Source organism: Psittacula echo, assembly GCF_963264785.1.
Source record: "Psittacula echo genome assembly, chromosome: Z".
Lineage (NCBI taxonomy): Eukaryota > Metazoa > Chordata > Aves > Psittaciformes > Psittacidae > Psittacula > Psittacula echo.
Genome location: NC_137742.1, coordinates 3806392 through 3821349, shown reverse-complemented (window position 1 = coordinate 3821349; position 14958 = coordinate 3806392). Strand labels below are relative to the sequence as shown.

The 14958-nt window shown below is 42.9% G+C and overlaps 1 protein-coding gene across 1 annotated transcript in view; it reads left to right on the top strand.

The window, feature by feature from the left end:
* Positions 1–14958, top strand: part of KATNAL2 (katanin catalytic subunit A1 like 2) — a gene marked incomplete at both ends in the record, with an annotated part of 34343 nt that overhangs the window by 14298 nt on the left and 5087 nt on the right. The window contains 5 exons of the mRNA XM_080637210.1: positions 363–461; positions 758–821; positions 2114–2232; positions 7259–7350; positions 9207–9317. Coding sequence (XP_080493336.1) covers positions 363–461; positions 758–821; positions 2114–2232; positions 7259–7350; positions 9207–9317 — 485 coding nt within the window. The remainder of the gene's footprint in view (positions 1–362; positions 462–757; positions 822–2113; positions 2233–7258; positions 7351–9206; positions 9318–14958) is intronic.

Below are 14958 nucleotides of genomic sequence, written 5' to 3'. Positions count from 1 at the left end.
AAAATATTAGGGTTGGTGAAGGTTCATGTCATGGTAGCTCTTCATGTGTTCGTTGGTTACTAAAAGCAACTATCAAAAAACAGATCTGAGAAACTTATCTGCTCAGCGTATACATTTAGCAGTATATATGCTCTTAGGGAAACTAGGGGCTTGAGAGGAAACAAGGCACAATGTAGCAGCTCTGTAGAGATGATTGCTGTGTATGCTTTCCTTTTGGGAGGTCCCTGAGACATAAGGTTAAATAATACAGTTTCTATCACTTAATAGCACTCTTTATAGCTGAGTCAATTCTTTTACTTTGCCAGAGGTTATTATCCAAATGCAGAAGAAATTTTACTAACAGGATGTGGTGTATGTTGCAGGACATTTATCTCCATAATCCAAACGTGAAGTGGGATGATATTATTGGGCTGGATGCGGCTAAGAGACTAGTCAAGGAAGCAGTTGTTTATCCCATAAGGGTAAGGAGCTAAATAGTTTTGAGAAAACCACTGTTTGGCTTGTTAGCATTTTCCTTGTAATTACAGTGGTGTTCTAGGATTCTCTATTTCTGTGCTTTTATAGGCAGTTATGTTAAAACTGTTTCTGTTCCTGTGTCATCTGACAATGGCATACCCATTCTCCTACAGGAAAATGGTCTTTCAATATTAGAATTATTAGTGTTGGGTGCTGTTTTTTGGCACCTTTGGTAATGTAAGAGGTGCATTTTTTATAATTCATACATTTTTAATCCTCAATTACTTTTCTGTTTCCACAGTACCCACAGCTGTTTACTGGCATTCTGTCTCCTTGGAAAGGATTATTGCTGTATGGACCACCAGGTATGGAGAGCTTTATACCCTAGCTGTTTGTTCATCACTGCATCTGGTTTTGTCCCATAGATAAATCATTTATGCTAATTAGATCAAATGTGTTAATGAAGAACATGTTCTCTAATATGAAATAAAAGTAGATAGTGTTGGATGATTATGTCTATCTCTGACACTCAAACCTGTCCATTTTCCTTTCTCACAACCCTTGATCATTTCTACACCTGAATCTTCCAAAACCAGTACTTACACTAACCGTTCAGAGGAGGGAGAACTCATATCTCTGTTTTCACTCAGCTTGGACCATATTAATCAAGTTTGGCTTGACCTGATCTTATGAAATTGAATAAATCTGGACTCACCTCCTTAAGGAGGTGTCCTTTGTCCTTTCTTTCTTTTGTGTTTCGGGGTTGTTTTAGAAATGGGGTGAAAGCTTTAGTCTCTGCTGTGCTAGCTGAGTGTTGTTCATGTCAGAACAGTTTCACTGCTCCCTGTGCTCCACTCTGACACAAGCATTATCACCATGAGTATGATTGGAAAGAGATAGAGGGCACAAGTACCTCCAAGCCAGGTTGCAAAGACTGTCACTGCAGTAAACTCCATTTGTTCCTGTGAATCTTTGGATGTACTTGCCAGCGAAGGCATGAAACCATTTCAGCATGTAGTACTTCAGAATTTGAGGAATGCATTTCCAGCACTGTATTACCTGAGCTTCTCCTGGCAACCCTAGAAAGGGCCACAGAATGATCTGAGGGCTGGAGCACCTCTGCTGTGAGCACAGACTGAGAGAGCTGGGCTTGTTCAGCCTGAAGAAGAGAAGGCTCTGGGGAGACATTATTCCAGCCTTTCACTACTTAAAGGATTCTTACAATAAAGATGGGGACAGAGGCTTTTTGTAGAATCTGTATGATAGGACAGAAGGTAATGATTTTAAACTAAAAGAAGGGAGATTTGGACTAGTGAATGACTCTGAAACACTGGCACAGGTGGTAGAGATGAGGTGGTAGATGCCGTATCCCTGGAAACACTGAAGGTCAGCTTGGATGGGGCTCTGAGCAACCTGATCTAGTTGAAGATGTTCATGATCGTCTTGGGGCAGATTGGACTAGAGGACCTTCAAAGCTCCCTTCCAACCCACATCATTCTATGTTTCTATGACTTCTATTTTACTGTTTCTATCTGACTGGTAGTATAATGAGGGGAATTATTCGAACATTTGCATTGTATTTCTTTAGAGACTCAATCAACAGTCTTCAGAGTCTAAACAAATCTTCAGAGACTTTCTTCAACACTGTTGTTTGTAGGTACTGGGAAAACTTTGCTTGCTAAGGCTGTTGCCACAGAATGCAATACAACTTTTTTCAACATATCAGCATCCACCATTGTCAGCAAATGGAGGGGTGATTCAGAAAAACTTGTCCGGGTAAGAATTATTCTGTCATTTATTGTACTTTAACAAACATCAGGTTCCCACTTAAAGAACTGGAGTTTAACACAGAACTGAACAGTGGAGTATTCATCTGGTACTTGTAATCTCTCCTGTATTGGACAACACATGTATCTTGTTCTTCAAATGGGAATAACATCACTGCTGTAGGTGTTTCACAATGGATTCTTGCTGTGGAGTTCTAGTTCTGTAGTGTAAGATGAAGCTGATGAAGGCAGCAAATATTCTTGACTCACTGAATAACAGACAGGCAAGCAGAGCTCCTAAGTAAAGTAGTAGCTGCTTAGCGACCCTTTCAAAGCACTTCATATCCTTTCTGCAAGGGTTGGCTCTTAGGCTCCTTAGAAAATGTTATTTAGATTCCCAAATTCACTACTATTCTTAGTTCTTAGGGCACAGAATTGGCAAAGAATTCCAGTGTCACAAAGATCTTACAGTCAAATGCGGATGTGATGATATTTTAAAGAAGGTAGTTTGATGGTAAATGGGCAGATGTATTTTTGCATATAGCTAGCAATTAGCATGCATGGCTCTACTGTGGTACAAAAACATTCAGGGATTCAGGTGTAGCATCCTTCCCCAGTATAACATCTCTGTTATAAATGTCCATCATTTTGGTGTAAGAAATCCATAAACTCTTTGCCTTCGCCTATGCTTATATCGTTGGCTGCACTTCAGATGGATACAGAACTCTTGAGAGTGAATAACCGTAACAGATTGCACTTGGCAAATGGCATTGCAAGCATTGTTAATCTCTCTTGAATTTTAGGCAATGTCTGCAACATAATTACTCTTCATATGTCCTTTGTCCTTTAAAATAGCACATTTTTTCTTCTGACATTAACCTACTATGTTATTGATCCTCTTGACATCTGTCTCAGTAGCTTCCTAGAAGTTTCTCTTCTGGCAGGAATAGAGAAGGGACAGTCTGTTTTTTGACACCATCATCCAAAGGGGTTTTGTGAACATGCTGCAGTGTTTGCAGTGATATGGAATTTGTAGCATTTTACCATTAGTTGAGGTTTTGGCAGAGTCCAACAATGAAATAAGATTGTCAATCAGGACAGCTCTAAGAGAAGTATTGTGTGTATTTATATCTTAAAATGACATGAGGCTGGAGCAGGAGTCTTCTGAAGTTGTGTGAAGGATAAGTGAGCTTTTGTAGTCATTTGTAGGGATGTCCATGCAACCTGTTTTCCCCAGTTCTCGGCTGTATTGATGTGCTTTTATATTTCACATTTGTAATAAAAAACGTAGACTGGTCATAGACTACATGTGACTGGGCAAATAATTTAAACTCTGTGCTTTATATCCAACATTAAGAAGATACGCATTATCTTTTTAAATTTGGGGTTTTTTTTAAGTGTTTAGATTAGAAATTGCTGAATTAATATAGTTAGTGATATTCATTTAAAAACTCTAAGAATACTTCACTGAAGAACTGACAGTATGCTCTTACCTCTAATATAAGCCTGTCCACAGGAATATAAAAGAAACTTCTTCTTTCCAAATGGCAGACCCAGATTTTTTATATCAGCTTAACACTCTATTTTTTAATCATGATTAAAGATTATGTTTGCTTTCACCAGGAAAAACAAAAGAACTCTTGATTCTTATCAAGAGAACCAGTCCATTTTCTTTCATTATGATTCAGATGACTTGTATTTTTTTCTCTCAAATCCATATTTAAAAAAAAAAAAACAAACTACAAATGGAGCAACAACAAAAGACATATGTTTAATCTCACAGCAATTGAGGGGTTCCCAGAATTCTCTGATGATCATTTTATTCTATCCCATTATTCACAGGATACTCTAATAGGATTTATCCAGAAATATTTATAGAATCATAAAATAGTTAGGGTCGGAAAGGACCTTAAGGTCATCAAGTTCCAACCCACCTGCCATGGGCAGGGACACCTCACACTAAAGCACGTCACCCAAGGCTCTGCCCAACCTGGCCTTGAACACCGCCAGGGATGGAGCATTCACAACTTCCCTGGGCAACCCATTCCAGTGCCTCACCACCCTTAAAGAATTTCTTCCTTATGTCTAACCTGAATTTGCTTTGTTTAAGTTTTAACCCATTACCCCTTGTCCTGTCACTACAGTTCCTGATGAAGAGTTGTCGTGGTTTAAGCCCAGGCCGTAAATCAGAACCACGAAGTCCACTTCCCCCCCCCACCTTTCTTCCCTCCGCTCCTGGAGGGACGGGGAGGAGAATCAAAAGAATGCAGCTCCCACGGGTTGAGATAAGAACAGTTTAATAACTAAGGTATAACACAAATCACTACTGCTACCACTAATAGTAATAATGATAAAGGAAATAACAAGGAAGAGAATACAACCGCTCACCAACTGGTACCTCACCCCCACCCTGCCATGATCCAGCCCTTCCGGGCCACTCTCAGTTCTACCTCCTGGGCATGACGTGCTGTGGTATGGAATACCTCTTTGGCTAGTTTGGGTCAGGCGTCCTGTCCCTGCTTCCTCCCAGCTTCTCCTCCTCCCTGGCAGAGCATGAGACTCTCAAAGTCCTTGGTCAGTCTAAACATCGGTGTTATCAGCCCTGTTCCCAGGCGGAAAGTCAAAAACACAGCACTGCACCAGTAGAAAAAATGACTGCTACTGCTAAACCAGGACAGTATGCACCCCTTATTCCATACCGTTCACGTCATGCTCAGATCCCACATTTTCAATATACCCTCACTCTCATCTCAGTGCACTCTTATCGTCATGCACAGACCAATCCCTATAAAGCACTGAGTCCATTCGGTCCATGATGGTGGGCTCCATCTCTTGTAACAGTCTTTCAGAGTAGGAGAGGCCCATTGCAAAGTCCACCCTTCGATCATGAGTCCATCTCTATGTTGCATCTCTGCCCTGATGGCCTGAAGTGCCATGGGCCCATCAGGCTCAAAATAATTCACCCTCCCCTGCAGCAGTCTCTGCAACTTGTCGTCGGGGACTCCACACAGCTGCCTTCCATCTCCGACGCTTCCAAAGCACTGGAGGGGCCCAGTGGATTAGATACTCGCCCATACTGTCCCACACACCGTGACACTCATGGCTGTGCATCCTTGGGGAAAACCTCTCGGTCCCCCTGTATCGTCGTCTAACCCCAGGCAAGACCCAAACCTGACTCTGCTTAACTCTCGGGATCAGACAAAATGTTCGTGGGTAGAACACACTCTGTGTGTGTGCCAACATGGTGATCCCCATCACAATCAGCAGGCAGGTTCCAAGGGTACCCAAAGGCCATTCAAAACCTTCAGAACTCTCAAATGATGCTGCTATGCTTGCTGGCTCTCTCACCACCAGCTTCGCTTTTTCTGAGTCCAGATCTTCCTCCTCTGCCTTGCTGGAAAGTGCTGCGGGGTCTCCTGCATCCTCCTGCGGCTCAGACTCACGGGGCTCGGCGGACGGCTGCTGGGGGATGCTCTCGGCCGCCGCGGGGCTGGGCTCGGCCGCGGCGCTCGGCTTCTCCGCCGCCTCCTCCCGCTGCTCGGCAGCTGCCTCCTTCCCCTCATTGGCAGCCGCCTCCTTTCCGGCCTCCGGCCCCGCTCCCGCCGCCGCTTGGTCCCCGGGGCCGCTCTCCCGGGCCGCTTCGGCCGCCGCCAGCTCCCGGGGCCGCTCCCCCTCAGCTCCCTGCAGCCTCACAAAGACGGACGCGAGGACGAGGGCCAGGACGGTGAAGAGCAGCGGGACGGCCAGGTACAAGTCCACGGCCATGTCCATCCCGCCCTGCTGCCAGAGCCCCCCCGTATCGCAAGCCATTACCATAAAATACAATGAAACAAGAACCTTAGCCCAAGGCCCACACTTTGATAAACACTAACACAGCAAATACCAGCTCTAAGTAAGCTACAGCATACAGAAACTGTGATATCAAAAAGAACAACTTTGAGAGCCAATACATCAGCATTATGCCTCGGTCAGATCTGTCGTTATCTCAACCCTTCCTGCCCCACGTTGGGTGCCAAAAAGAACTGTCGTGGTTTAAGCCCAGGCCGTAAATCAGAACCACGAAGTCCACTTCCCCCCCCACCTTTCTTCCCTCCGCTCCTGGAGGGACGGGGAGGAGAATCAAAAGAATGCAGCTCCCATGGGTTGAGATAAGAACAGTTTAATAACTAAGGTATAACACAAATCACTACTGCTACCACTAATAGTAATAATGATAAAGGAAATAACAAGGAAGAGAATACAACCGCTCACCAACCGGTACCTCACCCCCACCCTGCCATGATCCAGCCCTTCCGGGCCACTCTCAGTTCTACCTCCTGGGCATGACGTGCTGTGGTATGGAATACCTCTTTGGCTAGTTTGGGTCAGGCGTCCTGTCCCTGCTTCCTCCCAGCTTCTCCTCCTCCCTGGCAGAGCATGAGACTCTCAAAGTCCTTGGTCAGTCTAAACATCGGTGTTATCAGCCCTGTTCCCAGGCGGAAAGTCAAAAACACAGCACTGCACCAGTAGAAAAAATGACTGCTACTGCTAAACCAGGACAAGAGTCCATCCCCAGCATCCTTATAGGCCCCCCTTCAGATACTGGAAAGCTGCTATGAGGTCTCCACGCAGCCTTCTCTTCTCCAGGCTGAGCAGCCCCAACTTTCTCAGCCTGTCTCCATACAGGAGGTGCTCCAGATCACCCTCATGGCCTCCTCTGGACTTGTTCCAACAGTTCCATGTCCTTTTTATGTTGAGGACACCAGAACTGTACACAATACTCCAAGTGAGGTCCCACGAGCTCATCTATTATCTCTATATACATATAGAGACAGGATTATAGGGCTGTGTTCTTTGTACTTCCTTTACAAACCTTTGAGAATCTGGAGGACTCAGGGACCCTCAGCCTACCCAGAGCTTTTTCCCAGCAGATACCCCTTTTTGTCCTAGGAGTTTAGAAAATGGGTGCTGTTAAATTTATCTTCTGTCCAGTGGCCCTTAATGCCTTTTTGTGTAAGTTTATCTTCTCTTTCACCTTTACTCTTCTCTCTAAACAGGTATTATTTGAGCTTGCCCGGTACCATGCTCCTTCCACAATTTTCTTGGATGAGCTGGAGTCAGTTATGAGTCAAAGAGGCACTGCTTCTGGGTAACTGATGAGACTACTTACTATGGCTTTAGGAGAATATTTTTCCCCGTTTTACTGCATCTTTTTAATACTCTGTGTGTGTGTTCAGGTGCTGACCAATGTTTAATCACAGAGTGTACCTGTTAGAGATAAATCTTAGCTAAACTAGAGCCTAAGGCTACTCTATAGACTTCCAACAGGATCATGACTGTGTCCCTAAAAGGCATGTCTTTTAGACTTTATTGACATTATAATTACTTAGAGTGCTAATGGTTAATTTTCTTGCTTTTTATTAAGCAATTTTTCTTTCGTTCTGTTGTCAGCTGTCAGAGCCTCACAGTGTGTTACTGTCAGAATGCCTATCAATCAGCTCTGAAAGTGCTGCTTCATGGAAGTATTGCATATGCTGTGGGGATTTAAAGAGCGAGATGTAGTGGTTGTTCCATTCACAATAGATGAGATCAGTAGAAACGCAAGTGTGAAGGGCAGGTTGTGTGAGATTAGCAAGGGACTATGGGTCCAGCGAGACTGGTAGAACAAGGGAAGTGCAAGAGTGTATAATCAGTGGTGCTGTGTTTTAAAATGAGGGATTTGAAGTGGAAGTGTGTGGGGGAAACAACAGATGACTTGTCTGAGGCGAGTAAGAAGCAGCTGATGTTGTGACACTGGACAGGCTTAGGTGTAACAGGGTAAGACAGGTGTACACAGTGGAATGACATTTTCATTAATGGGACAAATTTAGGTGGTGGTGTTGTGACTTCCAAATGCAGGAGTGGGAGGATGTCATTATTGTCATCCAGGGCATAGACTGTTTATTGTTAAAAACAGATTGAAAAGCTTTGGGATGGGGAAGAAGCAGGAGAAATATAAAAATACTGCTACATCCATTAGAAGCCCATTACAGTGGATTTCATGTATTGTAATTTGTGTACTCACAAAGATTTATAAATACAATATGCCATATTGTAAAGATACAACTTGTAATAATTGTCAGTTAATTGCTATTAATTATGGGCCAGATTTTCCCTTCATAAATACTTTTGAACATCACTGGATTATATATTTTAGTAAGGATTTTTATCTAAGATTATATAGTTGTTTTTACACATCCTTATTAAATACTGACTTGGCACTAATGTGTCTATGCTTTTGCAGAAGTAAGCCATTAAACCTGAGTTGTAGCTTTTACCATGTAAGACTCTGATGTTTTCTCTGCGTTTGATCCCGAAATTTCCAAGAACTCCACATCTGGGACCGAGAGTTCAAACTGGTTTCCTGCAAAATTGGTTACCTGAATCAGGGCCAGAGTTCTTATCACTTTGCTTAAGTTCCCCTTCTATTTTTGAGGAAGGATCCTTTCTGTGTGGTCTGTGCCCCATTTTTAAATTAATTTAAATATGGCGTATTTTTCTATTTGCTTTTGATAAAACATTTTGCAAACTACTGAATTCAAAATCTTCTTATGGCCACCTAGCATTAACTCACAGAAAAATGCCAGTAGTTGCCCTATGCTTGCCCTGTGTTAGTTATTTAATAGCAACTATCACATTAAAAAAGTTCTCTTAGATAGATCAACAAAACTTTAGCTGTTTTCTAGTAAACGTCAGTGTTGTGTAGAGATTTATATGAATAAAAAAATAAATATTTTCCGTGGATTCTAGTGAATTCTCCTCACTTTAATGCACTGAAGAGAGTCCATTTAAGTAATCATTAGAAAGCTTGATTTTTAATGCTTAGATGTTAGCTAATGGAGCTTAATCATGTTTTGAAGTGGGGCAAAACTGTGACAAGGGCTCAGTTGCTGTGAATGACACTGTATAAATAAAGATGATTACTTTAATGCACTGAGCAAATAATATTTCTCTGAATCTTGGTAGTGGTGAACATGAAGGAAGTCGGCGGATGAAAACAGAATTACTGGTGCAGATGGATGGCTTGGCCCGATCTGATGATCTTGTATTTGTTTTAGCAGCTTCCAATCTGCCATGGTAAGAGATCCAGAGAGTACATTTTGAATACATTTGCATGAGCTTCTAAGCACAGATAAAGATTTTATTTAGACTTCTACAGAAAAAGCCTTGATATTTGGTTAAAGCATTTAAAGATTAATTTGGAGCTTTTACTTTTAAACTCTACAATTCTTTCTATTTGTGTCACATGAGAATAATCCATAATAAAGTCAACATATGCTGGTCTTACCAGCTGCTAATATTTAAAATGGAGTATTTGACTTTATAGGCAAGTTATTTACTATGTTTAAGCTAAGAAGGGTTTCAGCCTGGAACTGTAAGGTGCTTAAAACATCTAGTGCTTAGAAGAATACTCCATAAGTAGGAATGTTGGATTCTATTTGTGTGAAATGTGACTTTGAAAAGTTGAAGGACAAAATGGTCCAGTTTCTTTAACATCATTTAGAATAAAAGAATAGAAGTTTTAAGATTGGGACTATGGCAGTTCATCACATTGTACTCAAAATGGGCAGGCCATGTATTGAGGGCAAGACAGACAGGAGGGGATCAGGTGGGGAGGTAATATTTGTAGTGTTAACAACTGTGGATGCTCAGGGGAATCCAACAGACAGCAGAAAATGGCCAGCTCATGGGCCATGGCCACTGCCACAGCCAGCATGTTTATCTGGCTTGATCATTTGCTAAGCCACTGGCCATCATATTTGAAAAATCATGGCAGTCAGGTGAAGTTCCCGACAACTGGAAAAAGGGAAATATAACCCCCATTTTCAAGAAGGGGAAAATGGATGACCCGGGGAATTACAGACCAGTCAGTCTCACCTCTGTGCCTGGCAAACTCTTGGAGCAGATTCTCCTGGAAGGCATGCTAAGGCACATGAAAAACAAGGAGGTGGTTGGTGACAGCCAGCATGGCTTCAACTAAGGGGAAATCCTGCCTGACCAATTTGGTGGCCTTCTATGATGGGGCTACGGAACTGATGGACAGGGGCAGAGCAGTTGACGTCATCTATCTGGACTTGTGCAAAGCGTTCGACACTGTCCCATATGACATCCTTGTCTCTAAATTGGAGAGACATCAATTTGATGGGTGGACCACTCGGTGGATAAAGAACTGGCTGGATGGCAGCAAGCAAAGAGTTGTGGTCAATGTCTCGATGTCCGGCTGGAGACAGTAACGAGTGGTGTCCCTCAGGGATCGGTGTTGGGACCGGTCTTGTTCAACATCTTTGTCGGTGACATGGACAGTGGGATTGAGTGCGCCCTCAGCAAGTTTGCCGATGACACCAAGCTGTGTGGTTCAGTTGATACGCCAGAGGGAAGGGATGCTATCCAGAGGGACCTTGACACGCTTGGGGGTGTTGGTCGATGAGAAAATGAACATGAGCCGGCTTCAGTGTGCGCTCGCAGCCGAGAAAGCCAACCGTATCCTGGGCTGCATCAAAGGAGTGTGACCATCAGGTCAAAGGAGGTGATCCTGCCCCTCTACTCTGCTCTCGTGAGACCTCACTTGGAGTATTGTGTGCAGTTCTGGTGTCCTCAACATAAAAAGGCCATGGAACTGCTGGAACAAGTCCAGAGGAGGGCCACGAGGATGATCAGGGGACTGGAGCACCTCCCGTATGAAGATAGGCTGAGAAAGTTTGTGCTGTTCAGCCTGGAGAAGAGAAGGCTGCGTGGAGACCTCAGAGCAGCCTTCCAGTATCTGAAGGGGGCCTACAAGGATGCTGGGGATGGACTGTTCATCAGGGACTGTAGTGACAGGACAAGGGGTAGCGGGTTAAAACTTAAACAGGGGAAGTTTAGATTGAATATAAGGAATAAATTCTTTACTGAGAGGGTGGTGAGGCACTGGAATGGGTTGCCCAGGGAGGCTGTGAATGCTCCATCCTTGACGGTGTTCAAGGCCAGGTTGGATGAGGCTTTGGGTGCCATGGTTTAGTGTGGGGTGTCCCTGCCCATGGCAGGGGGGTTGGAACTAGATGATCTTGAGGTCCTTTCCAACCCTAACTATTCTATGATTCTATGATTCTATTCATTTGAACTATTGTAAACTCTTTCATACAAAACATCATCAAATTACAGAATTGTTAGGGTTGGAAGGGTTCTCTGGAGATGATCTAGTCCAACCCCCATCCTCTAGTCCAACCCCCAGTGGTTGCAGTTAGTGCATGGGAATAACAATGGCTGTTGGTTAAGCACAGCTAGTTTTAACAATCTGATTTGTAGCTCACTGATCATTTTCCAGAGTAGAAGCCAACAGCTGTACAGAGAATTGAAGCACATTGATGACGGCTTGGTTTTGAAGTTAGTTTTCTAGTCTAAACTAGTCTGGATTTCTGCCTGCCCCGAGATTCCAGCTTTCCCTGGGCTACCAGTCCATGAAACCGTTCTGTGGTGCTGTGAATCAAAGCAGGAGCCTCATCTAGGTACCAGGAGGATAATTTTAATTATTTCTCTCTTCTGAATGTAAGAAAGCCAAAGGGAAATGGTCTTCTTTTAGGCACAGAGACACAGTTGCTGCATAAATGCAGGCAGTGTGTTAACCCATCAGTATCCCTCATTAAAATTAGACAAATTGAAATAAATACCTGAGAACTCAGTTGAGAATTAGACAGTTCTTCTCTGATGTAAAGGTTGGAGTTTCTGTCTGTCGTGGGAAGACAGCCAGTCTACCTCCTTCTACAAGCCTGTCTTTCCCTCTACATTTTCCTTCCTTATATAAAATCTTATTTTCCCATACAGCCAAAGAACGGTGCTTCTGACAGCCACTTGCTGAAATTCAAGTGCCAAAGTGGCAACATAACCAGAGGCTTTCGTCTGCCACTTTCTATGGCCTGCACAGGGCTTGCAGGCCCTTTAACTTGGAGAACAACTATATGGGCACCTATAATTTATGTAGAAATTGGATGTACAAGTTAGGGTGGTTCCTACCCTGACCCAACAGCATGAATACAAACCTGTCACTGGCTTTTATAGCAGTAATAGCAGAGTCTGTGTGTTGGTTTGGGGGATTTATGTCTTGGACAAACTCATGAATTTAAATCAGTACAAAATCCACCCCATTTTGTGTTACAGTATCTGCATGAAAGGAACTGAGCAGAATGTGACTCAATTATGTTTCAGTTGTGTAACAAAATGCTGAAAAACAACTGTTCACACACATAGTAGCTGTTTAAGTTTGAAAGAGAATTAATACATTAATAACTCAGTCGGGGTTTTTTTACACTATAAATGTTGATGTTATTATAGTATCACTACCCTTTAAAAAGAGAAGCTCTGAGCAGTGCATTGCACCTTTCTGTTGTCTCTGAAATTATCCTGTGAGTACCAAAGCTTCACATGTAATGCTGCAGCATGGCAGTATTAAAAAGGATCAGATGTCTTTAGAGGATTCATGTCTTTCTATTCCTACACATCGGTTTGAAAGGAGAAATTGGGTATTTGAAACCCACTGAAGAAGAGTTCAGAGAGAGCAAAGGGTCTGAAGGTCAGTGTGTGGCTGGTGCTGGATGTAGGGATCTTGGAGATGTGTTAATGAAAGCATGGAGCTGACCTCTTTTTGCTTCTAAGGAAAGATATTCCTGTGTTTGACTTGTTACCATGTGTCTGCCTTCTGCAACCAATAAATTCTTTCTGGAAAGTCATGCAGAAATTGTAGAATACAGTTCGGAGTGGTTTACACATCTGATTTTGGATCCTTTTTCAATTCTGAAGTGCTAAATTCTGCAAAACTGCTTCTTTGAAACATCAAAAATGACACAGGTTTTTTTTATAAGAAAGATCCAAAATGACAAGATTTCTGCTCCCACAGAAATCAATCCGGTTGGTACAAGGGTGACAGCTGAGACACTGTGAGAAGCCAGGTCTGGCTTTTGGCAGTTCTATACCTGAGAGCTTAGAATTTCGTTTTGGACTTTCACAGTGTTGCTTGTGGGTAGGTTGGGTTTTGCCCTCTCTTAAGCAGACCTAACCTCTGAGTGTAACAACTAGGCTGTCTGGCATAAATGTCCCTACTGCAGAGAACATGCTTCAAGATGTGGCTGTGTGTATGCTTAGAAAGGTGTTTAGGGGATGGAAAGCTAATGGAAGCCATGAGCATCTTACATTTGTCCTTGAAGCTTAAGCCTTGAGGAATTTGGGAGTATCTGCTCCCAGAGAGGTCAGCATGGTTTGAAACCCTTTTAAGATCTCAACTATATGCTTACAGATTATTTTTATGTATGTTAGGTGACCTTCAGTCCTGCTGTAACACACAGACTTCAGCTGCATAGGGATGTTTCATAACAAAGTTTCAGAATCCCTAGTACCACAGTCTGAGATTGTGGCTTCACAGCACAGCCCTGTGTGCTTACAAACATTTGGTATTAAGCTGGATTTCAAGAGATTTGTTTAACTTGGATATTTATTGATCATGGAAAAAATTAGTGCCAAGCTGCTTTTAGATGAATGAAAAGAAGCCTAAACAAAGCTCTTTATTCTGTCTTTAAGCTACAGCTATTGATCTTCCCCTTCAGCCAGTGCTTGCTGCCCAGTCCCACTTCCTGCTACTCATCAGCAAGGCACTTTCTATTGACAAATTACTTGTTGAAATGGTTCAATGTAATTAAATAAAATAAAGGCCTCATTAGCAAAGAAATAAAGTGATCCTTAACCACACAGTGAATGTTTCCTAAGGTATTAGTGCATTTAATTCAGCTTCCATGGAGTGCTGCTTTCTTCTCCTTCCCCTTCATGGTGGGTGAAGCTTTGGAGCAGGCTGATAGACTCTTTGCTTTTGTCTGAGCCTAGTCGCATTGGAGCTATGAGCACATGGCCAAGATGGGTAGAAGGAGAGGTGGGCTGTGAAACCCAAATCAGATAGGTTGGAACTGGATGATCTTGAGGGTCCCTTCCAACCCAAACCAGTCTATGATTCTATGATAATACCATAACAAACCCATTCCTTCACTCTCAGAAGTGCACGGTGTGTGTGGTGGAGGAGAGTGAGGAAGAAGAGCAGAGGATGGTGTGGGGAAGCCCTAAGAGGAGCCCTAAGATATGGAGTGAGATTGAGCCTCAGCTTACGTGGTTTCTGCTCAGGCCATTTGCACAGGAGGGTGGGAAGTAGGAAGGATGAGAAGTTCCCTTGTTGCTGGTGTGTTTTCGTCTAGAGCATTGCAGTGATGGTCGCACTAAGCAGGGAGTAATTATGGACCAGTCAGCATTTTTTACCATTTTGGGTTTCATCTCCGGAGTTCTTGAGGTCTTTTAATTTCTGCCTAAGATACATTAGTTACGCTTTTTCTTTCTGGAAATGAAAATAGGTGTTTGTCTTGTTTATCTTCATGAAATTTGGGAGTGATAAAGTAGCACGATGCCTCCTGATGTCAGTCTGGGAAAGCTCCATAAAGTCACCTGCTTTTATAGCTGTCTTTTCATGAGCATTTCTTAATACTTCTATTGGCTGTTGTTTGAGAGAATATTTTGGTTGGGTTAGTGCTTATTACTGTATTCTCGTTAGTGTCCCTTAACCTTGCATTTGATTCCTAACAAAACAATTTAGCAACAACCTAAACACTTAAGATAAAAATGTTCTGTCTTTATTTTCCTCTTTAGCCACCAAGCAGCTTCAGAGCAGTCCTGGGGTGTCTCCCAAGATCACAGTTTCATGGGCATCCTC